The sequence below is a fragment of the Staurois parvus genome, unplaced genomic scaffold (genome assembly GCF_062004578.1).
Source record: "Staurois parvus isolate SC_StPar_1 unplaced genomic scaffold, SC_StPar_1.0 ptg000299l, whole genome shotgun sequence".
NCBI lineage: Eukaryota > Metazoa > Chordata > Amphibia > Anura > Ranidae > Staurois > Staurois parvus.
This window is the reverse complement of record NW_028318095.1, coordinates 14,743,648-14,771,269: the sequence shown is the minus strand read 5'-3', so window position 1 is coordinate 14,771,269 and position 27,622 is coordinate 14,743,648. Positions and strand designations below refer to the sequence as shown.

The 27,622-nt window shown below is 43.8% G+C and overlaps 1 protein-coding gene across 2 annotated transcripts in view; it reads right to left on the bottom strand.

Moving 5' to 3' along the window:
• The window catches only part of ST3GAL6 (ST3 beta-galactoside alpha-2,3-sialyltransferase 6), a 221,127-nt gene that overhangs the window by 137,545 nt on the left and 55,960 nt on the right, over positions 1-27,622 (bottom strand). For both annotated transcript variants that reach the window (XM_089682948.1, XM_089682949.1), the window contains exon 2: positions 11,067-11,196. In XM_089682948.1, the coding sequence (XP_089539074.1) occupies positions 11,067-11,076 (10 nt within the window). In that variant the 5' untranslated portion in view covers positions 11,077-11,196. The remainder of the gene's footprint in view (positions 1-11,066; positions 11,197-27,622) is intronic.

Sequence of the window (27,622 nt, the reverse complement as noted above, 5' to 3'; positions counted from 1 at the left end):
GCTGGTGCAGTAGGTGCTGGGTTCCTCCTGGTGCACAACAATGCCCGGCCTCATGTGGCGAGACCACTGAATGGCCCCCACGCTCGCCTGACCTAAATCCAATAGAACACCTGTGGGATATCATGTTTCGGTCCATCCAACGCCTCCAGGTTGCACCTCAGACTGTCGAGGAGCTCAGTGATGTCCTGGTCCAGATCTGGGAGGAAATACACCAGGACACCATCCATTGTCTCCTTAGGAGCATGCCCCAACGTTGTCAGGGATGCATACAACCACATGGGGGCCATACAAACTACTGAATACCTTTTTGAGTTGCTGCAATGAAATTTCAGCAAAATGGACTGCATCATTTTTTCACTTTGATTATCGGGGTGTCTTTAAATTCAGTCTGTAGGTTGATAATTTTCATTTCCATAAAACAATGGGGCATCCTTATGTTCCTGACACATTACCCTGTCCATATCAGTATAGATATCCAGCATGATATTTTTCCCCCCACTGAGATCTGATGTGTTTTTAAAGTGTTCCTTTAATATTTTTGAGCAGTGTAGTAACCTCCTGAACAAGGTGGACAGAAGGTTGGACATTTGTCCCTATCCACAGGTAACTGCTGGGTGTGTGGATACATTCAAACTGCAATGGCTCCTCTGAGTCGATCATTTCGTTGTACATGCTGAGTGGCCACAGCTAACACATAAGTGTAATCCCAGGCCTTATGGTAGGATCAGCTAATATTTTAATAAAGGCTGCAGATTTTAGGTTGTAAAAATTAACTGTTGAAATGACATTAGCATGTGATATTTTACATTAGGATTAGAGAGTGCACCTAGCAAACCAGATGCAGAGAAATATATAGAGAGCTATAGAGATTCATCCTATTTGCAATATATCTTACAGCTTTTACAGTATGCCACTTGTTGGGGACTCTAGTTTAAAAAGGCACTAACATTTTTTGCATGTTAAGCTGGGCATAGATGGATTGAAATTCAGACTGTTCAGCAGGGACTGGCAGAATTTCGATCTGTGTGCGGTCCTCCTTGTTCAACAGAAGTTGACAATTAGATTGTCAACCATTAGAACTTTTGACGATCAGCGTCTGCAGCCGCTGTCAAAATACAACGTCCCAATGAGGGGAAATCCTTAGTCTACTTCACATGTGTTAATGGTGGAATCTGATTTTTTTTTTTTCCAGTTTTTTTGTCATCCAACCATAATCTTCTATCCCCAACTTAACATTTATTTATTATTGTTTAAAATGTGTATAGTCTTTTCTTTTATTGTATATTTTTTATTATAAACCATAAGGGCCCATTCACACACCAAAAGACAGCTGTCGCACACTAAACCATGGCAGTTTAGTGTCCAGCAGCTGTCCATTCTGGCTGCAGTGAGTAGGCGGTAGGAGAAGGTATGGTACACATTTCAGAGCGACACACAGCTCCCTTTATCTTTTTCTTTTGTTTGTACGAACCTCATTTGAAGTGCACAAAAACAACACTCCATCTCACTGATCAGCAGCACGATGCGTTGCACTGCTGTACAGCCACGTGCGATCTTGTCCAGTGCACTGCGATAAAAATCAGCAAATCTGCTTTTCAGCAGAGCTCACTGCACTGTACCTCTGGGATGTGCTGCAGCGTGAATAGGATACATAGAAAACAATTGTTGTGTTCTAGCGGTGACCTGCATTCTTCCAGAGTGGTAAAATGCAGGTCACTGCACTATGTGTGAACAGGGACTTAATACCAGATGCTACATCATCATAAAATTTGCAAAACATACAGAGATTTCTAATAAAAAGTCCAGCAGTTTCTGCTCACTTTTATGCAGAGCCCTGTGACCTGAATCATTCAACTACTGTGTGTTCTGAAAAGCAGATCAAATTATGCCCCACTCAAAGCAAAGGTGGCGGAGAACTAACTTGACTGCATCACCTGCTGGCTGCAAAGTGGTAAATATGAAAGTCATATTCAGTAGTTCATACTTCTCTTAAGAAATAAGGTAATGCTATGTCTAGATTTTTATATTTCAATGGTTTTATTAATTTTTAAACAGTATAAAACAGAGGCAACAAAACACACCCACGCAGGGGCTATCAATTGCACAGATAAAAAAAGCAAAATTAAAAAAAAACAAAAAAAAAAAAACAGTGCTCTAATGCCAACAGGGCAAAAGGTACGCCCACGCAGGGGCTATCAATGGCACATAAGTTACAAAACATTAATGTAACTGACTATAACAACTAAAGGCAGCTGTCCACTGTCACACCAAAAACAAACAGAGAAAGAGAGAAAGGAAGGAAAAAAAAACCCAAAACAAAACAAAAAAAAACAAAGTGCAAAGGGTCCAAGAACGCCATTACATCCCCAGACTAGCCGGGGGAAATTGGGAAAGGCATATTGCAACCACGGCTCCCATATTTTGAAAAATGTACGTTGGGAGTCGTTGCAGATACTCGACATCTGTTCGTTGAGCATCATAGTGGTCATACCATCCCGCACCCCCTGAAGAGGGACAAACGGACTCTTCCAGGCCTGAGCAATTGTTCTAGTGGCCGATAAAAACAAATAGGAAGCCAACTTCTGCTGGTGAGCCAAGAGGCCCGGTATGGGGCAATGAAGCAAGGCATACCGAGCACCCCGGCATATAGAGAGATGGACAAGATGAAAAGGAGGCCAAACACACGAGACCAAAAACGAAAGAGTCTCGGGCATGACCATCAGATATGCAATACATCTCCACGATGGCCACAACCCCGAAAACATCGATCACCACAGGCAGGGTTAGCCTGGGCCAACCGAGCCGGAACCCAATACCAACGAAACAATACCTTATAGGCTGCCTCCAGAGTGGTCATATTAAATAAGCATTTAGCTATGAGTGACCAGGCCTTATTCCAGTCCTCCGGATCCACAGCCACTCCCAGGTCGCGCTCCCACTGAACAACATATGAAAGAGAAGTATGCAACGAGCGTCTGTTCAGAGCTGCATAAAGAAGGGATATAAGGCCAGGGGCTCCCGGACGCTGCTGGCAAAGCTGTTCAAAGGCAGATTTCTGGTACGGGAAAGAAGAAGTGCCCCGCAGCGATAGCAGCCAGTGCCGCAATTGAAGGTATCGAAAGAATTCCGCTGGGGGGACATCCTGGGATTCCCGAAGAGAATTCCAGGTGGGGAAGGATGGAAAAATCAAAAAGTGTCGCACCTGCGAAAAACCATTAGTCACCCACCAAGAAAACGCCCTTGGGTGATCTAAACCCGGTGGGAAAAGAGGGTTGTTAATAATTGGGAGCAAAGGCAGAAAAGGTGACATCAGGCCACTGGAGTAACGTACCGAGTCCCAGACTTGTAAGCCATGGAGCAACATCGGACTCAGTGCCATAGGGCACAGGGCAGGGGGAAGCCATAGAAGCGTTGATGTTGCAATAGGGGCACAATTAGGTAGTTCCAACAGGACCCAGACGGGAACTTTAGAAGAGGCGTGCAACATAGACAGCGGGGCAATCTGGCTCGCCTGGTAATACTTAGTTACATTAGGCACCCCAATACCACCCTGGAGTCTATGAGCAAAGAGCATATTTTTGGATACTCTGGGGTGCTTACCGACCCAGATAAAAACGCATAAACTTCGCCTGAAGCAACCAAAGAAAATGAGGGGGAACCCGAACTGGGAGTGTGTGAAAAAAATATAACAATTTCGGCAAGATGGTCATTTTCACCAAATTAACCCGTCCTATCCAAGACAGCTGCGGAAATTGCCAAGAATGCATAAGAGAAGATAGAGAGCTAAGCAATGGATAATAATTTGCAGCAAACAAGGAGTCATAGGTGGGGGTCAAGCGATTGCCCAAGTATTCAAGAGAAGAGAAAGCCCATTTGTAAGGGAAGTGGGATTGTAGGCTCGAAACCATATCTGAAGCCAAAGTAATATTGAGAGCGACAGTCTTAACCAAGTTAATACGGAGACCCGAAATCAAGGAGAAGCGTTCAAGAACCTGTTGCAAATTAGGACGCGTCGTCAGGGGGTTAGTAAGAGTCAGGAGGGCATCATCCGCAAAAGGGTTCAGCTTGAACTCCTGTCCTGCGTAAGGGACCCCCGATACATTGCAATCAGTCCAGAGCGCTAAAGCCAGCGGCTCAAGCACCAGGACAAAGAGCGCCGGGGTCAGGGGGCAACCCTGTCTCGTCCCTCGCCCAATAGGAAAGGGATCTGATAAATACCCAGCGTATGTAACGGAGGCCAAAAGGAGAAGAAAACAAGGCTTGAATCCAAGAAAGAATAGAATCCCCAAAACCCCGACGAGACAGCACAAACCGCAGATATTCCCAGGATAGAGAATCAAAGGCTTTATAAATGTCTAAGGACAGTAAGAATCCCAGGATTTTCCGCTGTTGCAGAAAATGTATAAGATGGACCATCTTACAAACGTTATCACCCGCCTGCTTCCCAGGGACGAACCCTACCTGGTCCCTGTGGAGCAGGCTACGTAAATATTTATTGATGCGAAAACTAAGGATCTTGCCCAATATCTTCAGGTCTTCATTAAGAAGAGAAATGGGCCGGAAGGCTTGCGGTTCCTGTACATCATCTCTCGTCTTGATATGCGCTCTAAGCACGTCTGGAGAGGGCAAGGAGCCCTGTCGTAACTCAATAAAATAGTCAGCCAAAAAGGGCGCCAACAGGGCTGAGAATTTCTTATAATAGAGACTGAAGAAGCCGTCGGGACCTGGGGTCGCGGTGGACCGTAAAGATTTGATAGCTTGGAGCACTTCCGGTACGGTGACACCGGCGTTGAGGGCCACCTGTGCTGCCTCGGATAACCCAGGAAGTCAGAGATCTTGAAAGAATGTCTCTGCTTGAGCCACGGGGAAGGGATCTGGTTTAGCGTAGAGGCACGAAAGGAAGTCTGAGAAACGGGAAACAATCTGCTGGGGATTAGAAGTACAGCCACCTGCAGGAAGTCGCAGTCGGATCGATTTATGGGGTTTCCCTACAGAATTGAGTTTCCTGGCCAGCATCGGGCCCGGAAACTCAATAGCACAGGAATAAAATTTGTGTTTGGTCCAACGCAGGGCCCATTCCGCCTCCAAAGAGGCAAGTAGGTCCAACTCTGCCGCCAGAGCGTCCCGAGCGCGTTTATGGGCCGCGGATGGAAATGACTTCCAACGCGCATCCGCAGAGGCCAGGAGAGAAAGAAGCTCCACAAGTCGGCGCTCCTGGACCGCCGCGAGCTGTATAACATGACCCCGCACCGTGGCCTTATGCGCCTCCCATAGGGGCACAGCCGAAGAGACCGATCCCGAGTTTTCCGTGAAGTATGTTTGTAAGAAAAATTCTATTTGTTGGCAGGTAGTCTGAGTGGTCAATAAAGAGTCATCGATTCACCAATGGAAAGGGCGCCGTTCTGACCCAGAGAGGGCAAGGAGGAGTACCAAGGGATTATGGTCCGACCAGGGTGAGGAGGGAATAGTGATCCACCGGACCAAGGGAAGCTGCTGAATATCCTACAAAAACTGTCATGAGGATTGGAATAGAATGTAAAGTCGTGCTCAGTTGGATGAAGTTCCCTCCAGGCGTCCGCCAGGCCCGCCGTCCACAAGAGAGAGCGCATACGCTCCTCCAGCACTAAGTCGTGAGAAGGGGCCGCCCCCCGTCCGCAGCGCCTATCCAATGTGGAATCCAAGGTAACATTTGAATCTCCCAAAACAAGAAGACGACCCTTGGAGTGTCGGGAAACAATGGTGCAAAGAAGCGAAAGGAATTTATGCTGAAAACGATTAGGCGCATAATAAGAGACAAGGCCGTGTAAAAGGTGGGATAGTGAGGTGAAAGATAACGTGGAGCCGAGGACTGAGAAAACCTGGTCTCTTGTAAACATTCCATGTCAATTTGTTGCGATTTGAGGTGATGAAAAACTTTAGCCCGCTTCTGAGGCGAATTGAAGCCTTGAACATTTTGTGAATGTATTTTCAAAAGGGGCGAGGCCATGGCGGCATCAGCATAGCACGCTCAACAAAAAAAGCATAAAGCAGCCAACAATTTCTACTCCCACTGGCGATTGGACCGTGGCGTCCCGGAACCCTGCATAAAACAAAAACAAAAAAAACAGAAGAAAAAAAAACAAAGAAATAAAAGAAAAAGGACACAAGAAGTATATACAACAGTGCAATTGTGTCACGCCAGTGGTGACGTGCATCCTACACTCGAAGGATACCAGTTAACAGTGGCTCTACCACCAGACACATGGCTGCAAATGGAAACATCAAAAACATAAGCCCTCAGGGGGCAAAAAGGCAATGAACATAATAGAACAGGGTACCAAATAAGAACACTATGAGTCCCAGGAGCGAGAACCTCTGTGATGACCTCCCCATAGAAACCCGGAGAACCATGGGGGCCAACCGCCTCCCACCCAACCGAGCCTACCAGGTCAACCTCCCACCCCAGAGCCCGAGGGAACCATCACCCTATGCCACCAACGGAGACCCGAATAACATCACCCGGACCCAAAATAGGCTGCAACAGCAGAAAGTCATAATCCTTAAGTCCAGGAGGAGCCCCCCCCAACCAGGGATGGAACCCAAGGGAGCAAGCTGGATTAGTCCCAACCTGGAATGCTAACAAACCGGGAAAGCCCAAGGGCCAAACTCACGGTCCCGTCAGAGAAGTCCATCGGTGAAACGATACGTGGGAGGTCCAAAACACATCTTAAGCCTGGAGAAGAACAGGAAGGGCTTGATCGTAAAGGGGTCTGAGGGAGGGCCCTCTTCCTGTTGGACGACCACTCCCAGATGTGGCCCGGAGGAAGCGGCCTCACCAGAGATCCAGGTGAATGAGCTGGGCAGCAGCTTCCGGCGAAAGAAGATGTAAAGATTCCAAGAGAGAATGGGCCTCCTCCGGCGTAGCAACCGAGTGACTGCGGCCCTGGTAGTTGAAGGTGAGGCGAAACGGAAAGCCCCATGCGTATTTAATACTGCGTTTCACCAGGACCGAAGTGAAGGGCTTTAACTGGCGGCGCTTCTGAAGAGTGGTCTGAGAGAGGTCCGCGAAGAGCTGGTAGCGATGCCCCTGGAAGCTGAGATCAGGGTTGTTTCTGGCCACCAAGAGGATAGTTTCCTTAGTGCGGTAATAAGTAAACTTGATGATAATGTCCCTCGGGGGCCCATCCGGCCATCTGGGGCCCAATGCACGATGTATGCGGTCACATTCGAGCCAGTAAATGGGGATAGCGGGCATCAGCTTCTGAAACAGAGCAGTAGCGGTGGAAGTGAGATCTGCGACCGTTTCCAGGATACCCCTTAGCCGCAAATTGCCATGGCGGGAACGGTTTTTTGAAATCCTCAAGCCGTAGCATCACGCCTGCCAATTCTTTCTTGAGGTCACAAAAATCCTGTTCATGATTTTCAATTACTGTGGCCGCAGCGTCCATTCTATCCTCGAGATTGTTCGTCCGGTTGCCCAACTCCCGAATTTCTCACGAAAGACGATCGGCCAGCTTGGCGGTAGCGGAGAACAGTTCCGCCTGCAGCATGGATTTGAAGCGGCGCAGGAGCTCAGCATCCCGCAAGGATGGAATGGGAGACTGCAGGGATGTCTCTGCTGCCAGGTCTTCCATACCGCTAGGATCCGCAGGTAGCAGCGGCGGGGGACCCGAATTCGAGGCCGGGGCTTCATTTGCGGCCTCCGGCGGGAACCGCGAACTCGCGGCCGGGGACCTGGAAGGATCCGGCGGCCGGCCCAAAATCGAGGCCGTGGCTTCAGCCGCGACCTCCGGCGGGTAGGCCGCAAATTCCGGCGAGGCCCGCAGGGTGCTGGAGGCCGGTGTTATTTTGGCCATTGGGGCACCTGGAGGACAAGGGGCCAGCGGGCAAGCAGGGGGACCCCCCCTGAGGGTCAGAAATCGGCCTATGTGTCCGGCGGCCGAGGGAGAAATTCAAAAGGCAGCCATCCTGGCTGCTGCTCACGAGCGCCCCCCTAGATTTTTATTCAGAACACAGTTTAAAATAATTTACACACAAAAGAAAATCTAATTTCATCTGAGCCTGTGTGTGCTTGGATGACCGTGAAAGATTTCATACTATAGAACAGTCTCATGTTAAAATTAATTCTACTTTGGTTTGGAGAAACCCAAAAAGGAACAGAAGAAGCTGAAACCCTAAAGACAAACAATATCTATTCAAGGATTTATGTTAATGAACAATTTGTACTTCAGTGACTTAGCCAAATACTCCCTAGGTTTTATCAGGTTTTCCAGAACATTCAAAGTATTGGCCCTGACATGTCAACGTCAGCTGGCTTTTCGTGATCCAGAGTTACGGTAATTAAGTCCAAATGTCCAAATTGTTTATTCTAAAAGGCCCTTGAAAAGGGAAAAAAACAGTAGCTTTACACAATAAAATAAACAAATCCTCTACAAACTATTAGAAAATGCACAGCTAGTTTGTAAAATGCAAGAGGGTTTGCTTAAAGTGGTTGTAAACCTCAGACATGAGACATGAACAAAGCATATCCCTCAATAGTGTGTACTTGTCTCAATTAAGAGCACTAAGTGCCATTTCTGTCTGCTGCCTCATTCTTCTGCTACCAGCATAAATCACTTCTGACAAGTTTTCCTGACACAAAGGGAAAAATGGTGACAAGATAGGGACAGCCGCATTTCTGCTCCTGTGTGCTCTGTGAAGGGGGTATATCCCTTCACTCCAATCAGCTCTCACAGCTCTCTTCACTGAGCTCTGCAGACTGTAAAATCAGCTCTCTGCACCCTTTTTTGTAACAGCTCAGACAGCTTTGTAAATTCAGCATTTTGAATGGATGTAGAGAAGAAGAGATACAGATAAACAGGTACAATGTATATAGGAGGACTTGTTTCATCTCTGTGTATCACCTGAGGTCAGTCACCTCACTGGGTATATGTAAGGATTTACAACCACTTTAAAGGAGACATGCAGCCAAAGCTCTTTTGGCTGTACTTTTCCTGTGGATCACAGAAGTGCACTTTGTTCTGCACTCCTGTGACCCGTTTTCAGCTGACTGAAGTCCGCTGACGTCACTGAGCCAGTCCAGGCTTAGGAAAGATCCCAACTTTAAAGTCGGGATCCACCCGAGTCTGGAGTGGCACCTGGCTCAGCCTCTCAGCAAGCCGCTGACAGCCTAAGCAAGCTGCTCCCTTGCCCTCCACAGCCCCGTGCTCCAGTGAGTGCTGGGGGGGCTGAGCAGAGAGCGGGGACTGACAATCACTGCTCTCTGTTCAAAGCAGCTGTGAGAACTCGGCGATCAGTGGTCATGTGATCGCTGAGTTCTCACACTTAGAGCCAGCGGGGGACAGAGGCTGCATCCACCTAGTTAAGTATAATGGGGGGAAAAAAAAGCATCCTACACTCTTTTAAAGCCCACCTCTGAGCAGCTTTATTGACCTAACTCCCAACTCACTGTGCATACCACTTCCAGCAATGATCAATGTTCCAGCACTGCTATCTGTGCCCACACTTACCAGTTGCCTTTTCATGACATCACCAAGCTATACCCATCACTTAACAGCCAATTAGAAATGACCATGTCAGCCAGGCAGTGATGTGGACACCCAAAGAAGTACTCTCCGCTTTTGCATTAAAGAAGAAGTCTAGGGAGACCAGTGACCAAGCATGTCATGCAACTACAGATGCAGGTAAGTACATGGGGCCTTTAGATTAGGATTTCTTAACTAACTCAGCTGTTTGGAGTGGCGAGGGGTAATAAACAATTTGATTATGTCCTCTGCTTGTGTTTACCCAATCTCTTTCTCCTCCTAAACATGTAAAACGTAAATAAGTACACAAGATAGTCCTATGTCAACTGGAGCCTTGAAGAAACTAAGTGTAAAATACTTTCACAGCATTAAAAAATTTTAAAATTAAAAATATATATATATTTTATATGAAACCTAGTTTAGATGGTACATAAAGACGACAATATTGCAGAATGCAGCAACATTACATACAATGCAAGGTAAACAAGAGTAGGTAGTATGAAAACAACAGGAAGGGGGGTTAATAAAATCGCCCTAATTATATACAACATGGGCTACTACAGTGAAAGCTCAGTACAGTAGTAGTGGATTCACAGTTTATACGGAAATGAACTTAGCATGCCTGTTACTAAATATTGTTTCATGCTTTTTAATTATAACTGTGACTCTACACAGAATTTAGTTATAGATTAGGCCTTTTAGGTATTTGCTATTGCCTGCTAGGTGCTAGTAAACTAAAATAAAAAGTAATTTGGGATTGGCTAACTCAGACTTATTGTGGCCCACTGTGAGTGAAATTTTCCAGGGTTTTGAGGAAAATTTGACCTATTAGGTATGTTAAAAATTCGCACCACAGATGATTGACGATCTCCAGGTCTGTGTTATCCATCCATTATGGGCATCCTCCACCCAAAACAATCCCAGCATTGAGGAGACTGACAACTGGCAGCAGCAAAGTTTGGCTTACTAGAGTGTATATTTGCTGCCTTCAGATATATCTGAAATAAAAATAGATGTATGGGAGCACAACTACAATATTATAACTAAACAGGGTTAGGCCCCTTTCATCCGTTTGCTCAACAGGGGATCTGAGAAGAGCGGAGCAAGCAGATTAGAGGTCTGTGTTGGCTCCACTTATGTAGAGCGGAAATAGACACGCGCCTCACTGCTCTATGGGCGGTTGAATGAAAACAGACTGAGCTCTGATCCGCCCAGATGGAGGGGAATGGATCCCCTTTCATTTGCTTTTAGTGGATTGGAGGTAGAGGCAGGTGTAAACAAACACTAGTCAGTTTACATCCACTGCTCCACAGGGGAGGATGGAGGGTCTGAAAGGGTCCACCTGAAAAACGGACAGGTGGACCCGAGCAGACCGATCATGTGAATGGGGCCTTATTCAGAAAAGTGAAATGCTCTTCAGAAGCACGGTACTTAATGATTTGTGCTTGAGAAATTGGATTTTAAGTGCAGTTCTAACCAACTTCTAAGGGTCTCAGAGGGGCTTAATTCAGTCCACTCAACAGAATGACATAATAGATAAATATTAGCGATATATGTACTTACCTTGATACATGGTACAGAACCACTATACCAGTCCAGAACACCTAATATGAATCTGTCAAATCTTCATTGCGGTTTTTGTGTCTGTCTTTCAACTCAGATGTTGTCCACATTGAAACGCACTATTGAGCTCCTAAAAACAAAAAGTTTAAGATATAATAAATATGCAGCCCTTAGTCCTCATGCACACTGGAAATTTTTACAGCTGCTGTTTCTGGCATTTTTTTTCTACAGCCAGTAAACTCCCAAGCATATTATCCCATGTGTCCATGCACACATAGGCTTTAACCACTTCCCATCTGCCCTATAGATATACTGCTACAGGGCGGCACGGATGTGCAAAAACACGTAAATATACGCGATTGTGCATTTCTGGGTAGGGGCTGTGACAGCACAGCCATGCAAAGCAGTGTGCTTACAGTGAAGCACTAACACACAGCCCCTAGTAAAACAGCACACAGTTAACCTTTTGATCGCCCCACATGTTAACCCCTCCCTGCCCAGCGCCATTAGTACAGTGTCAGTGCTTTTTATTAGTCAGTTCCCCCCAGTGTCAGAATGCCAGCCGCAGTCCCGCAATAAGTCACTGATTGCCAGGAACATGAATTCCTGCATACAATGACATACAGTTCAAAGTGTTTGGGAACACTGCGACACAAATACCTAGATGTACGAGACAGAATTCACCTTTATTATTGATCAGGCCTTAAGTAATAAATGATAACACTGCATTTTTCTGGCGGTTTCCATAAAACACAAATCAGAATACAGTAAAAAGATTTCAGTAAACTACTATATGGCTAGTCATAGCAAAAATGCAACAGAGTAGTAACTTCTACAATTTCTCAGCGGAAAAATGTGTGCATAGATAAGAGCATTTAAATCCCAAGGGAAAATCTTGAATGAAATAAACCAGTTAGTAGGCACAAAGCAAAAATTAGTTAACTATTAAACCTTTCACAACCTCCCTTTTGTCACAAAATGACAACTGCTGTATTTACCCTTTATACCTTTCAGTATTGATTTACTGAATGTGCCATTGCCACCAAATTGGGAATACACTGTATACAAGAGCACACTCCAATTAGGCCACAACATGCTATTATCAAACCACTCATTATCTTCCTCAAACTTTTTAGGCCAGGTATCCATCCAAAATACCCAGTCCCACCAATTACCAGTAACATCCTGTTTAATTCCTGAGGCCAACTCATGTAAAGCTGTTATGTGTGATTGTATAGAGGTGGCATGATCACTTAAATTAAAACAGCACATTAGGTCAAAATGTTCACGACCATAATTATTTACTGTTCCCCCATAAATGTTCACAACCATATTTCAATCATGGGTTGGATGCCTTCCAACTTTTTCCTTGGCCAAAGGGTATTGCTTTAGGAAAACTGGGTGTGTGTTAGGCTTCAGTGTGGCTTGATATGGTGTACAAGGTATAAATCCTACATCCAACTTATCCCTTGCCCACATTTTGGGATCTACCTCCTCCAATTCCTCTCTAGCAGCAAAACAATATGGGGATGCCATGTGAACACCTCCTTCAGGGCTTACTGTAATGACACTTTCTAACTTTCCCAATAAATCTCTGCCTAACAAATTTACTGGACATTTTTGGAATGACCTTCAAAGAATTATTTACAATGTGACCTCGCCCATAGGGACTGCTCACCTCTAACGGTGGAGTTTCCCAAGTTTTGGTTAAAACCCCAGTTCTTCCCATAGAAGGTTCACACTCCAGTACAGCACCCTTGTAACATGCTGACCTTAAACATGAACAGGTAGCTCCCGTATCAGTTAAGAAAGAGAACATCACCCCAAAACATTGATCAGACTTTGAATGGAGATTACAATGTATATGCACTGAAGCAGAGCTTGGCTGACAGAGTTTTGATGAGGCAGCTGGACAGGCCCCAGCAAGACAGAGAGAAATTTTCAAAAGAAGGGTCAGCTTAAAGTTTAAATGGCTCTAAAGCCAAAACATTTTTTATCCTAACGCATTCCCTGCATTAAGGTAAAAATGTTTTATGGCTTTCTGTCCTCCCCTTTCTCTGCGTGAAGGGGAAGAGAGGGGAGAAGAGATCCAACGCTGTGCATGGCTGCATCTTCTCTTTCTTTTCACACAGGGACTCAAGCAGCAGGAGCCACAGGCCATGGGGGTGCACATAGAAGAGGAGGAGCAAAGATCGCCAACAAGCGACCCCAGAAGAGGAGCATCGTGGCCACTCTATACCACTGCATAGACCAGATGAGCATAACATGTTTATTTTATTAATAAAAAAAAAACCAAAAAAACTTTATTAACTCTTTATTACTGGGGGGGTTACATTTCATCCTCTGGTGACAGGCTTATTTTGTTGCTACCCACAGCCTAAGTATGAAATTGTGCCAACTAGAACATTTCTTGCTGCCAATGCAAACCAACAGTGTTAAACAATTATTGTGCATTGCAAAGCTTAAAACAAATTGTTTAGAGATGTATGTGGGCAGTATAAAAAGTCTGTTATTACATTGATTTTAGATTAGTTTAAGTCTTATTTTTCAGGTTTTTTAGGCTTCTAACAAACATGAATTCAATTGTGAATTTGGAGTCCTAAGAGCCATGTATGCCTGGGTTATAAGCATTTAATTGCTGTGTGTATTAACGGTTGAATCTACGTTCATTAACGTATAAAAATAGACATAGCTAGGATGTGGTTAAAAATCAGCCCAAGATGACAAGTGTAGAAATAAAAGAGGGGAACTTCTGTAACTGCACCCCTTTGTTCCCTTACTGATGCAAGCCAGCCAAAATTAAACATCCCTCTTATAAATGCCACCTCAGAGGTTTTGTATTTAGTTCTGGAAGACATCAGTCATTCTTGCAAACAAGGCAGAGCCCAACAATGCCAGACATTTGTTCATCAGGAGTCTTGGGAAAGTACTACCCAAACAATTGCACTGGCACCATGCCAGACACTAAACACAATTCTATATTGTAGCAGCAAAGGAAGATGCCAAACGATGAATAACAGGCTTGTGCCTCATTCTGTTACCAAGCTCATGGCTTTTTATCTTGAAAAAAAAAACACGTTGAAAATTGCAGAGGACCAATTTAGAACTCCAAGGTGAAAAACACAATAGCCTTTTATTCATATGATTTCATAGAAAATTGAAGACCCTTCTAGAACCAATCAACGGTAAGATGCTGGAGGGGTAGGAGATCGACTTTCTTCTGGATTTAATCACAAAGCACAAAAGAATGATCTAAGGACACAAAAAGTGTTACTATAGGTCTTTTTTCAATCAAAATAATAAACATGTTATGGTATTGCAGAGCAGCTCCGAACCTCCTCTTCTGTGGTCCCCCACCAGTGATCTTGGGTCCATAGACACATACAGTGTGGGTTGGCCCTGCCCCCACTTCTTCTTTACTGCAATTGATTGAAAGCAGCAGGGGCCAATGGCTCCTGCTGCTGTCCAAGTCCCTGTGTGAAGAGGAGGACAGGAGAGATTCAAGAGTGGTGAATTGAGGACTCATGTAAGTATTTAGGGAGGTGGAGGAGGACAGCAAGCTGTAATGCATTAAGGATGTTTTGGCTGTAGAACCATTTCAATTATATTTTATAAGTTTGCTGTGCCAGCTGTTGGCATACAATTGCACAATGATAAATACAGCTCTTGACTGGTGTGCACACTATTGGAATGTAAGATCAAGGAATTATTCCCAGACCACAGATGAATACACAATGATAAAAAGCTGGCCATAGAGAGGGCAGGCACACCACATCCCATCACACTCAAGTCTGTCCATCATTTGGGTGTAAAACATATACACTTCATCAGCAAAGCATACAGCTTTATGCTACAGAAAAAAGAAGCCAGGCACATGTAAAAGATTACCATCACTTCCCCTCAAAGATATATGAATGGTTTGCAAGATGTATTAAGCTGACAATATAGTGAACTTCATTTATTGACCACTTTTATAACAACAATAAATATAAGCCCAGAGCAGAATTTGAGCACTGCTTGCCATCTGGTACCAGAATCTTCCCTTTCACATGAGACAGCTCCAAACAAAACGGATCACTATTCCCACCAAGATGTGTCATCAGCGGAGCCTTTCACCATCTGAAGGCCAAAAACATTAGGAATGAGCAACGATCTTCATTTTACAAGAACACCATATCCTATGTCTATGAGAATCATAGGACCTGCAGTTTCCAGCATCTGGAGCATTAAAAAAGCTGCATATTAGCAGGAGACCACAGTCAATGAGAAATGTTCCAATTCAGCAAAAATATTTACCAGTGCCCATTCATTTTCCCAGCCAACAGTTTCTACACAAGAAAGTAGGAATAGTTTAGAAAATCTGTATTGTTTGCAGGATTCCCATGAGGTAACCCAGTACAGGAGGTACCCGTATACCATTTCATTGACATAAAACACAGATGGCTGGCAGAGCCAAATGTTGTTGTTTCTAGAAAGGCAGCTCGACTGTTCCGCCTGAAGGCAAATTTGATAGTGCCAGCCTGTCTGTTATATGGAAACCTTAAGAAGATAATCATTTCAAAAAGAAATGTTCTGTTTACCAACCATTCATAAACCTAGAATGTTTTCCCAAGATCAGCTGTTTAGGAAATTGCTCATACGCATTACATGTTACTGCTGTAGTAGCAGAAAGAGCTCAGAATACCATGTTCTTATATCTAACACACACACACACACACACACACACACACACACACACACTATATTGCCCAAAGTATGGTAACACCCCTCCAAATCATTGGATTCAGGTGTTCCAATCACCTCCATGGCCACAGGTGTATAAAATAAAGCACCTAGGCATGCAGACAGCTTCTATAAACATTTGTGAAAGAATGGGTCGCTCTCAGGAGCTCAGTGAATGCAAGTGTGGTACTGTGATAGGTTGCCACCTGTGCAATAAGTCCATCTGTGAAATTTCCTTGCTACTAAATATTCCGTCAACTGTTAGTGGTATTATAACAAAGTGGAAGCAACTGGGAACAACAGCAACTCAGCCATGAAGTGGTAGGCCATGTAAAGTGATAGAGTGGGGTCAGCACATGCTGAAGCACACAGTGCACAGAAGTTGCCAACTGTCTGCAGAGTCAATAGCTAAAGACCTCCAAACTTTGTGTGGCCTTCAGATTAGCACAACAACAGTGCATAGAGAGCTTCATAGAATGGGCTTCCATGGCCGAGCAGCTGCATCCAAGCCTTACATCACCAAGTGCAATGCAAAGCGTCGGATGTAGTGGTGTAAAGCACGCCGCCACTGGACTCTAGAGCAGGTTAGACGTGTTCTCTGGAGTGAACAATCACACTTCTCTGTCTGGCAATCCAATGCACATGAATGGGTTGGGCACTTGCCAGAACGGTACTTGCCCGACTGCATTGTGCCAAGTGTAAAGTTTGGTTGAGGGGGGATTATGGTGTGGGGTTGTTTTTCAGGGGTTGGGCTTGGCCCATTAGTTCCAGTACAGGGAACTCTTAAGGCGTCAGCATACCAAGACATTTTGGACAGTTTCATGCTCCCAACTTTTTGGGAACAGTTTGGGGATGGCCCCTTCCTGTCCCAACATGACTGCACACCACTGCACAAAGCAAGGTCCATAAATATATGAATTTGTTTGGGGTGGAGGAACTTGACTGGCCTGCACAGAGTCCTGACCTCAACCCGATAGAACACCTTTGGGATGAATTAGAGTGGAGACTGCAAGCCAGGCCTTCTCATCCGACATCAGTGCCTGACCTCACAAATGCACTTCTGGAAGAATGGTCAAACATTCCCATAGACACTCCTAAACCTTGTGGACAGCTTTCCCACAAGAGTTGAAGCTGTTATTGCTGCAGAGGGTGGGCCAACTCAATATTGATCCCTACGGACTAAGACCAGGGATGCCATTAAAGTGATTGTAAAGCCTGAAGGTTTTTCACCTTCTTGCATTCTATGCATGAAGGTAAAAAACCTTGTGTGCAGCAGCTCCCACAGCCCCCTCAATACTTATCACGATCCAGCGATGTGAATGATAGCCTCGCCTGTCTCGGGTCTCTGCCTCCTCATTGGCTGAGACAGCAATCGGGAGCCAGTGGCTCCCGCTGCTGTCAATCACTGCCAGCCAGCCAATGACGAGAGAGGGGGCGGGGCCAAGTCACAGCTCCATGTGTGAATGGACACACAGAGCAGCAGGTGCTCCCTTAGCAAGGTGCTGGCTGTGGGGGCTCCCAACAGACAGGAGAAACCAGGAGAGCCTGTGGGAAGACCAGAGAAGAGGAGGATACAGGCTGCTCTGTGCAAAACCACTGCACACCGCAGGTAAGTATAACATGTTATTTGTAATTTTACAGGAAAAAAAAAAAGAACCTTTATAATCGCTTTAAAGTTCATGTAAAGGCAGGCGTCTCAATACTTTTGGCAATAGTGTGTGTGTACATATATATATATATATATTTTTCTAAAGTATTTATTTATTTTAGCCACACACATAGTAAATATTCTGCATAGTGAATCTGAGGAAAGAAAACAAACAACGAAGAGCTTTACCATCTAAAAGCATCTTTGCCCAGATTGAGCTCACAAACCATGGCCTAAAGCAGAAACTGCGGAACATTAACAAAAAATTCACAGCTGCATGTGTGTGTATATATTTATACGCAAACACACACGCATATATACATACATACACCCTACACCCCAGCTCGTAATGCAAAATAAAAAGTAATACAAATGTTGGTGTGTTACTAACTTAAATTTGTCTTAGTTACATGTATCCCAATACAACGGCTCAGAATGTTATTGAAAATAAATGTGACGTGTATCAACATCATAAAATACAAATACAATAGAAAAAAAAAAGAAAATTCAGAGGGTAACACCACTATTCCAAGTGACACAAAACATAAAAAAATACCAATTATTAAATCAAAATTAATAAACCATTTGCGAACGATTGCGCCAACTGTTGTCACCGTCTCTCCAAGCTGCTTGGCGATAGTTTGGTAGCCCAGTCCAGCCTTGTGTAGGTCTACAATCTTGTCCCTGAAATCCTTGGACAGCTCTTTGGTCTTTGCCATGGTGGAGAGTTTGGAATCTGATTGTTTGATTGCTCCTGTGGACAGGTGTCTTTTATACAGGTAACAAAATGAGATTAGCAGCACTCCCTTTAAAAACTGCTTCTAATCTCAGCTTGTTACCTGTATGAAAGACACCTGGTAGGCAGAAATCCTGCTGAATGATAGGGGATCAAATACTTATTTCACTCATGAACATGCAAATCAGTGTATAATTTGTTAGACATGCATTGCTTTTGAATTGTTTCTTGCTATTCTGTCTCTCAGTGTTACAATACACCTACCATTCGACTGATCATTTCTTTGTGAGTGGGCAAACATTCCAAATCAGCAGGGGATCAAATACTTAATTCCTTCATTGTATATACATACATACACACACAGTATCTCACAGAAGTGAGTACACCCTTCACATTTGTGTAAATATTTTATTCTATCTTTTCATGTGACAACACTGAAGAAATGACACTTTGCTACAATGTAAAGTAGTGAGTGTACAGCTTGTATAGCATGTAAATTTGCTGTCCCCTCAAAATAACTCAACACACAGCTATTAATGTCTAAACCGCTGGCAACAAAAGTGAGTACACCCCTAAGTGAAAATGTCCAAATTGGGACCAAAGTGTCAATATTTTCTGTGGACACCATTATTTTCCAGCACTGCCTTAACCCTCTTGGGCTTAGAGTTCACCAGAGATTTACAGGTTGCCACTGGAGTCCTCTTCCACTCCTCCATGACAACATCACGGAGCTAGTGTATGTTAGAGACCTTACGCTCCTCCACCTTCTGTTTGAGGATGCCCCACAGATGCTCAATAGGGTTTAGGTCTGGAGACATGCTTGGTCAGTCCATCACCTTTACCCTCAGCTTCTTTAGCAAGGCAGTGGTCGTCTTGGAGGTGTGTTTGGGGTCGTTATGTTGGAATACAGCCCTGCGGCCCAGTCTCCGAAGGAAGGGGATCATGCTCTGCTTCAGTATGTCACAGTACATGTTGGCATTCATGGTTCCCTCAATGAACTGTAGCTCCCCAGTGCCGGCAGCACTCATGCAGCCCCAGACCATGACACTCCCACCACCATGCCTGACTGTAGGCAAGACACACTTGTCTTTGTACTCCTCACCTGGTTGCCACCACACACGCTTGGCACCACCTGAGACCTTGTAACACTAACGAGTCACACGACACGGGAGGGAAAATGGCTAATTGGGCCCAATTTGGACATTTTCACTTAGAGATGTACTTACTTTGTTGGCAGCAGTTTAGACATTAATGGCTGTGTGTTGAGTTATTTTGAGGGGACAGCAAATTTACACTGTTATACAAGCTGTATACTCACTACTTTACATTGTAACAAAGTTTCATTTCTTCAGTTTTGTCACATGAAAAGATATAATAAAATATTTACAACAATGTGAGGGGTGTACTCACTTCTGTGAGATACTGTATATATAGAAAAAAAGTCTATGAATTGACACTTCCTGTGAAGAAAACTACATGTCGTACCATCCCTGGAAGTCGAACGCTGGTGCAGGGAAGAGCTACACAGTAATTAGATTTGATACAGACGCATGCAGGAGCTCTGAGCATTCTCAAAGTAGGCTGAATCATGCTGCTGTAGATATTTTACCTCAAATTATCATCAATAGAAGGTAGAGCAAAAAACACAGAGAATATAACTACACTAATACCTAGTTAAAGGAATGAAAACCTTTGTAAGTGTACAATACCTTTAAACATTCTCTTAGTCCAGTAAGGCAAACAATTCCTTACTACTCAATTTAAAAGGACTTACATTTTCATAATCATACCACCACAACTATCAGCTTTCCGTGTGCCGCTTCCCTGAACATCCTTTCATGGAGCTCCCACACTTTACATCAATGCTATTCACCATTTTAGATTCTTCGGTACTACAAGTCCTATCATACCTAGCACAAGTTTGCACGCACTCCCCATTCATTGATAAAATTTTGTAAGGATACTGTCTATGGTGACCAGAAATGGCAGTCCAGAGGACAACACAGGGAAGACACACCTCTGCTCCTCCTTGTTGAATTGACAGTGCTGGCTTGGGAGCCTCTGTTAATCATTTTTCTTTGAAGAAGGAGGAGCAGAAGTGTGTATTTAGGGTTTCTTGTCCTCTCGAGCTGCCTGCGTGCATCAGGGTAGGCAGCATACCAACATCACCCTGTACTGCTGGGAGCGCGCATGCAAAGGTAGCTCCATAGGAGCCTACAAGGGAATGGAGCCACCCTAACCCCAGAAAGTGGGGAAGAGCTGGAGGGATCATTTGGAACTAAAATAAAGCTAAACTTTAAATCTTTAAAAAGCAGCATATACCATGTTTAAGCCAACTGTAAAACTCTCAATAAAAGTTTGAATAACTAAAGGTCTGCAATGTAAGTACTCTTATCAGCAGTCGAAACAACAAAGAAAAATGTAGGCTTTCTTATCAAGTAATAAGTCTACCTTTACAGGCTTTTTAACGGTTACAAAAATAATTGTAACGTGTAATTTGCTGCATACTCCCAGCTGTAAAACTACTGCAAGCTCATAAACTCAGCCTCTGTGTGTTTGAGACTTTCCAATACGTACAGCAAACAAAAGTGTGTAAGCAGCTGAGCACCTGGGAGAGCTGAAATTTTGCAGCATATAGGGCCGGTTCACACCATAGAAATGCAGTCCGCATGCGTTTCTGTATGCGTGTTTTTGCTGCATTCTGATGCATTTTTTATGCGTTTCGGTTAATTTTTTCCCCTCTTTTCTTCAACTTAAATAAGGACATGTGTTCCGGTGTATTTACTGCGTTCCACTACAGTTCAGTCCAGAAAAAAATGCAGCATGTTCTACTTTTTTTTCCTGAAACTGGAATGCACTGGAACTGACCGCACTGGTATGAACTATGCCATTGGAAACCATGTAACCTACTATCAATGTGTTTTTGATGCAGAGAAAAAAATAAAAATGGACTGCATGTAGTGTGAAGTGGCCCATATACCTGAATGACACCACAGAGGTAAATGCAACCTACACATTTTACTTATGTCCCCAATCTGCTCTCCCTGGGATTTCTCTTTAAGGCTAGAGCTAAATGGAGGATTAAAAAATAGCTTGCAACTGAGTCTTCAGAGGGATGTTAGATGCTGGTAAGATGGTAGAGGATTGTGGGCAGTACTAGTCTGAAGTAAACAAAAAAAAGAATGAATGTGCAGTTGAATCAGCAAGCACAAGGACCTCCTGGATTTGTAGCACCAGGAGAGTGGTGCATGTGACCGCAGCACGTGTGCACTCCTCGTACAAATATTGAAGTCACGGAAACAACTTATTACTACAAAAAGCAGAGAATGTGAAAGATTTTAACAAATGGTAAGCACTGGCAGCAGTGTAATTTTCCGGTGGTTTGAGACTATGATTAACATCAAACGTTCAGTAACACTTTAATCATTTGCAATGATCTCATTAGGCTAGAAATACATAGGAGAGTCTCAGTAGCTCTATTGTGCTACTAAAATCGCTAGTGATTGCTACCAGTAGCAATTGATCACTAAACAAATACAGCAATTTGTTCCCTACGGAATACTCCATAGGGAGTAATTTGTTTCACTCACTAAGCAATCAACTGATTGCTTGCGACTGAGCGAATTGAAATTTCCCGCGTAGCTCCAGCATCAGCAGGTGACTGCAAGTAAGTGGTTTAGACTCTTAAGGCCCATACACGTGATAAGAAAATTGTCTAAAAATTGCTGCATAAGGAACGATCAGCCGATTGTCTGATCGTCAGTATCGTGTTCGCAACAGCCGATTCCAGGTTTAGGATGACAAAAACCGAGGGCGAAAGCTAGAAAATTTTTATTGTACATGAACACAACATCCAAATTTTGTTGAATGTGTACAGTAATGGTATGGAAGTTACTGAATAGAAAAAATGGCTCATGATCAGAAGCAAAGGACGACCTTACACTTCCTCTGCTGCTATGTAGCTACATTTGCTTTTGTCGTTCGAGAATTTTTGTACAAGTTAATACTATTCTTGGTTACATCATGATATGTACCTTGATGGAAAATCAGACAATCATTCATCCGATTTTCTCATAGTGTGTACTAGGCTTTAAGCTGTGCATACACTGAAATTTGGGCAGTTCAGCAGGGATCATTGTGTAGTCACCCTTGCCTGAATTAATTTGTTTTGACTTCTGTCAAAAGGATATGATGGAAAACGTTTCTTGACCAGCAACTGCTGATCAGTGTTGTCCGACAGCTGCATGTGCCACTGTCAGAATAAAAATGTCCCAGCAGAGAAGACTCCACCATCCACCTTGTTTCTGTGGATGGAGGATTCGTTTTTTGTCAACTTTAGCAGCAACAAGTTAAAGTGATTCTAAAGGTTAATTTTTTTTTCTTTGGAAAATAAGAAAACATGTCTATGCTTACATGTTGTGTGCAGTGATTTAGCAGCCTGGATCCTCCTCTTCTCGGGTCCCCTGGCCCCTCCCTTCTGTCATGTGCTCCCACAGCAAGCAGCTTGCTATGGAGGCATTCGCTGCTCTGAGTGGCTCCCATTTGCTGTCTCAGCCAATGAGGAGGCAGAGACCCGGGACAGCCAAGGCTGTCATTCACATGCTAGATCGCGATGAGGCTCAGGTAAGTATTGAGGGGGCTGAGGGCACTGCTGCACTCAGGTTTTTTTACCTTCAAAACCTTTACAACCACTTTAAAATCACCAGTGTAGCTGAGCACTAACACCTTTCCAGAACTAAAATGTATTATGTGGGCCTTCTGAGGAGCCGGGGAAATAAACAAGCAAGATATTCACATCACTCCACTATCCCAATACATTTTGTAATTAAAAAAAAAAAAAAACAATGTTTTTGTAGCTTTCATACTCCGGACGTTTACATCTGACTGCAGATTTTAAGTTAATCTTCAAACAGAATTTCCTAAAATAAGAAAAAATAGAATCTCTATTACTTCTAGAGCAAGATCACTACCGCTGTACAACCAGCATGACTTGGTAGTACTTCCAACACCATGTTTGATCAGCTAGAAAAACTTGAGAAGACATCTCACGCTGCAGCTACCAATCCAGATAAAACACAGGTGTTGTGGAAAGGCCAAGTACCATAGAGAATGGTTTGAACTAGTTGGAAATTTCACTTAAAGGGATATACAATCAGGTCCATAAATATTGGGACAGTGACACAATTCTAACATTTTTGGCTCTATACACCACCACAATGAATATGAAATTAAACAAACAAGATGTGCTTTAACTGCAGACCGTCAGCTTTAATTTGAGGGTATTTACATCCAAATCAGGTGAACGGTGTAGGAATTACAACAGTTTTCATATGTGCCCTCCACTTGTTAAGGGACCAAAAGTAATGGGACAATTGGCTTCTCAGCTGTTCCATGGCCAGGTGTGTGTTATTCCCTCATTATCCAAATTACAATGAGCAGATAAAAGGTCCAGAGTTCATTTCAAGTGTGCTATTTGCATTTGGAATCTGTTGCTGTCAACTCTCAAGATGAGATCCAAAGAGCTGTCACTATCAGTGAAGCAAGCCATCATTAGGCTGAAAAAACAAAACAACCCCATCAGAGAGATAGCAAAAACATTAGGCGTGACCAAAACAACTGTTTGGAACATTCTTAAAAAGAAGGAACGCACCGGTGAGCTCAGCAACACCAAAAAACCCAGAAGACCACGGAAACCAACTGTGGTGGATGACCGAAGGATTCTTTCCCTGGTGAAGAAAACACCCTTCACAACAGTTGGCCAGATCAAGAACATTCTCCAGGAATTAGGCGTATGTGTGTCAAAGTCAACAATAAAGAGAAGACTTCACCAGAGTGAATACAGAGGGTTCACCACAAGATGTAAACCATTGGTGAGCCTCAAAAACAGGAAGGCCAGATTAGAGTTTGCCAAACGACATCTAAAAAAGCCTTCACAGTTCTGGAACAACATCCTATGGACAGATGAGACCGAGATCAACTTGTACCAGAGTGATGGGAAGAGAAGAGTATGGAGAAGGAAAGGAACTGCTCATGATCCTAAGCATACCACCTCATCAGTGAAGCATGGTGGTGGTAGTGTCATGGCGTGGGCATGTATGGCTGCCAATGGAACTGGTTCTCTTGTATTTATTGATGATGTGACTGCTGACAGAAGCAGGATGAGTTCTGAAGTGTTTCGGGCAATATTATCTGCTCATATTCAGCCAAATGCTTCAGAACTCATTGGACGCCGCTTCACAGTGCAGATGGACAATGACCCAAAGCATACTGCAAAAGCAACCAAAGAGTTTTTTAGGGGAAAGAAGTGGAATGTTATGCAATGGCCAAGCCAGTCACCTGACCTGAATCCGATTGAGCATGCATTTCACTTGCTGAAGACAAAACTGAAGGGAAAATGCCCCAAGAACAAGCAGGAACTGAAGACAGTTGCAGTAGAGGCCTGGCAGAGCATCACCAGGGATGAAACCCAGCGTCTGGTGATGTCTATGCGTTCCAGACTTCAGGCTGTAATTGACTGCAAAGGATTTGCAACCACGTATTAAAAGTTGAAACTTTGATTTATGATTATTATTCTGTCCCATTACTTTTGGTCCCTTAACAAGTGGGAGGCACATATGCAAACTGTTGTAATTCCTACACCGTTCACCTGATTTGGCTGTAAATACCCTCAAATTAAAGCTGACAGTCTGCAGTTAAAGCACATCTTGTTTGTTTCATTTCAGATCCATTGTGGTGGTGTATAGAGCCAAAAATGTTAGAATTGTGCCGATGTCCCAATATTTATGGACCTGACTGTATGTCTTTTATCAGGGCCAGGGCTAAGTATTAAAAAAAAATATTAGTAATATGTAATTTGCTACATGTTCCCAGGTGTAAAACTACTGCAAGTTCATGAGCTATGCTGCTGTGTGAGATGAAAAATGAAGTGTGTGCATGTGACCGTACTGTGTAGAGAGACCGCTCTCATTCTGTTTCTAGGGAGCTTTGGACTGGGCTATTTTCAAATGCTAAATTAGTCTTATCTGCTTTGCTTTTTTTATCTGCATTTTTTTTTCATTTGTGGCCACCATCTTCCTCCCCTTCCCCTGTATTCCTCCTGCCAGTGTTTGCCTCTGGCAAATGCTAAGATCTGGAGACAGTCACTCGCTAACAAAACAGCCATCTCCTTGCTAGCTGCGGTGTTGGGTGGCTGTAGATCCAGGGGGTTTGCCTTGTATGACATTACAGCTAGCATTACAGGGTACCTAGAAGGTGGGACAAAGTACTATTGTGTGTCCCATTCGGCAACAGATTACTGTATAAAAAAAAAAGAAAAAAAGATACTTCTTTAATACCCCGTGCACCAATTTACACACAACTGAGTAAAATAAGCAAGGACTCACCCAGCCCCCATGATGGAGCGCCAGATGAATGAAGACTACAATGAATGGGGAAGCCAATACTTCCTGGGATATGTGTTGTAATGCAAGAAGATACCACATCCAAACACAACTGCATCGTTATATCATCAAAAAGAGAGGAAAAAAAAAAAGCAGACTTTTAAAAAGGTACCCAGACATTACACAATTCTATTAATATCATTATTAAAGGGATGACAAAAGATAAATGTTGTTTGTATGTGCACTGTATATATACACACACATACATAAACACACATCGATACACACTTTTGCATTCATCCATTTTAAATTATATTATTATTATAATTAAGTTTGTGTAATTTCTGGGTACCTCAAGTCTGCTATCCTTCTCTCTTTTTGGCGATATAAAAGTGCTGCAAATACTGACATGAAGAGCTGAATCTCAAGTTACACGCACACTGCTAAATGAGTCAGCTAAGTGTCTCAAAGAAGGGACACCCCCTCCTCCTGTGCTAGTAAAGACAGTCGTTGTCTACATTTGTAGTCTACAGGAGCAGACAAGTTCAAGGGCCCACATGCATTTCACACATTGTAACTTGTAATATGTTTATTGCAACAATACCAATATAAAATATCTGCTTCTCAACTTCTCAAAAATCCATTACAGTTTCCCTTTAGGGAGATATCAATGACAAGCAAAGGAATACATGTCATTAATGTGACAAGAAATACAATCTAAGCTTCTGTTCTATAATTATAACTTTCAACTAAAACAGCTTTGAATTCTTCATGGAATCCCAGTCTCCAATTTAATGTCTCTTCTCAGACTAATTAGGTCTTCTAAGCTCTTCGGTGTAGTGATAAAAAAGCTCACAAGTGCATATAGACTAACAATATAGTGAATGTGTTTATTTTGAAAATTGTTTACATTTATTTTTTCTTGGTAAGTAAAATTTAAAAAGCATATTTCTCAAGGGAGAAGCATTGCTCTAAATATACATGTAATTTTTTTTTTTTTTTAGTTGTGAGCTATATAAACATTTAGATTGAAGGTTAGCAATAGTTCCTTGTAGACAAGTGCTAATTCACAAAATGTAAATGGAGGAGGTGTCACTGCTGGATGAAATAAGTGTGTGTAGAGGCTAGCCTGAGCCTGCAACACAAAGAAGCTTCTACTAGATCATCAGACCTGCTTTCAGGACAAGAAACAGCAGCTGATAGGAAATGGACCCCTTTGTTTCTTTTTATTTCACCTGAATAATCTGAATACCAACTCATACACTCTCAGGGCTTCAACTACCACCTCTATGCCGACGACACACAAATCTATCTCTCAACCCCCCACCTCACCCCCACGGTCTCCGCCCGAATCACACACCTACTGAGCGACATATCAGACTGGATGTCGCTCCACTGAACCTCTCCAAAACAGAGTTTCTTGTCTTCCCCCCAGCCCGGACACCACCACCCCCCATTGGCTTCTCCATCACATCCAACAATGCCACCATCAAACCCGCCCCACAGGCCAGAGTACTTGGTGTCATTCTGGACTCCAACCTATCCTTCCAGCCCCAAGTCCAATCTTTAACAAACTCATGCAGACTCCACCTCCGCAACATCGCCAAAATACGCGCGTTCCTAACTCCAGAAACCACTGAACAGCTCATCCACTCCCTCATCATATCACGACTCGATTACTGCAACTCCCTCCTCACTGGCCTGCCTCTCCGCTGGCTATCCCCGCTTCAGTCCATCCTGAATACGGCTGCCAGACTCATTCACCTTTCCAACCGCTCCATCTCCGCCACCCCCCTCTGCCAATCCCTCCACTGGCTTCCGATTGCGCAACGGATCAAATTCAAAATCCTAACACTGACGTACAAAGCCGTCCACCATACTGCCCCGTACTACATCACTGACCTAATATCCAAGTACCGCCCAGCACGCACACTCCGCTCCTCACAAGACCTCCTTCTCTCTAGTTCCCTGGTCTCCTCCTCCCATGCCTGCCTCCAGGACTTCTCCAGGGTGTCACCCATCCTCTGGAACTCCCTGCCCCAACCCATCAGATTGTCACCTACTCTCCTCT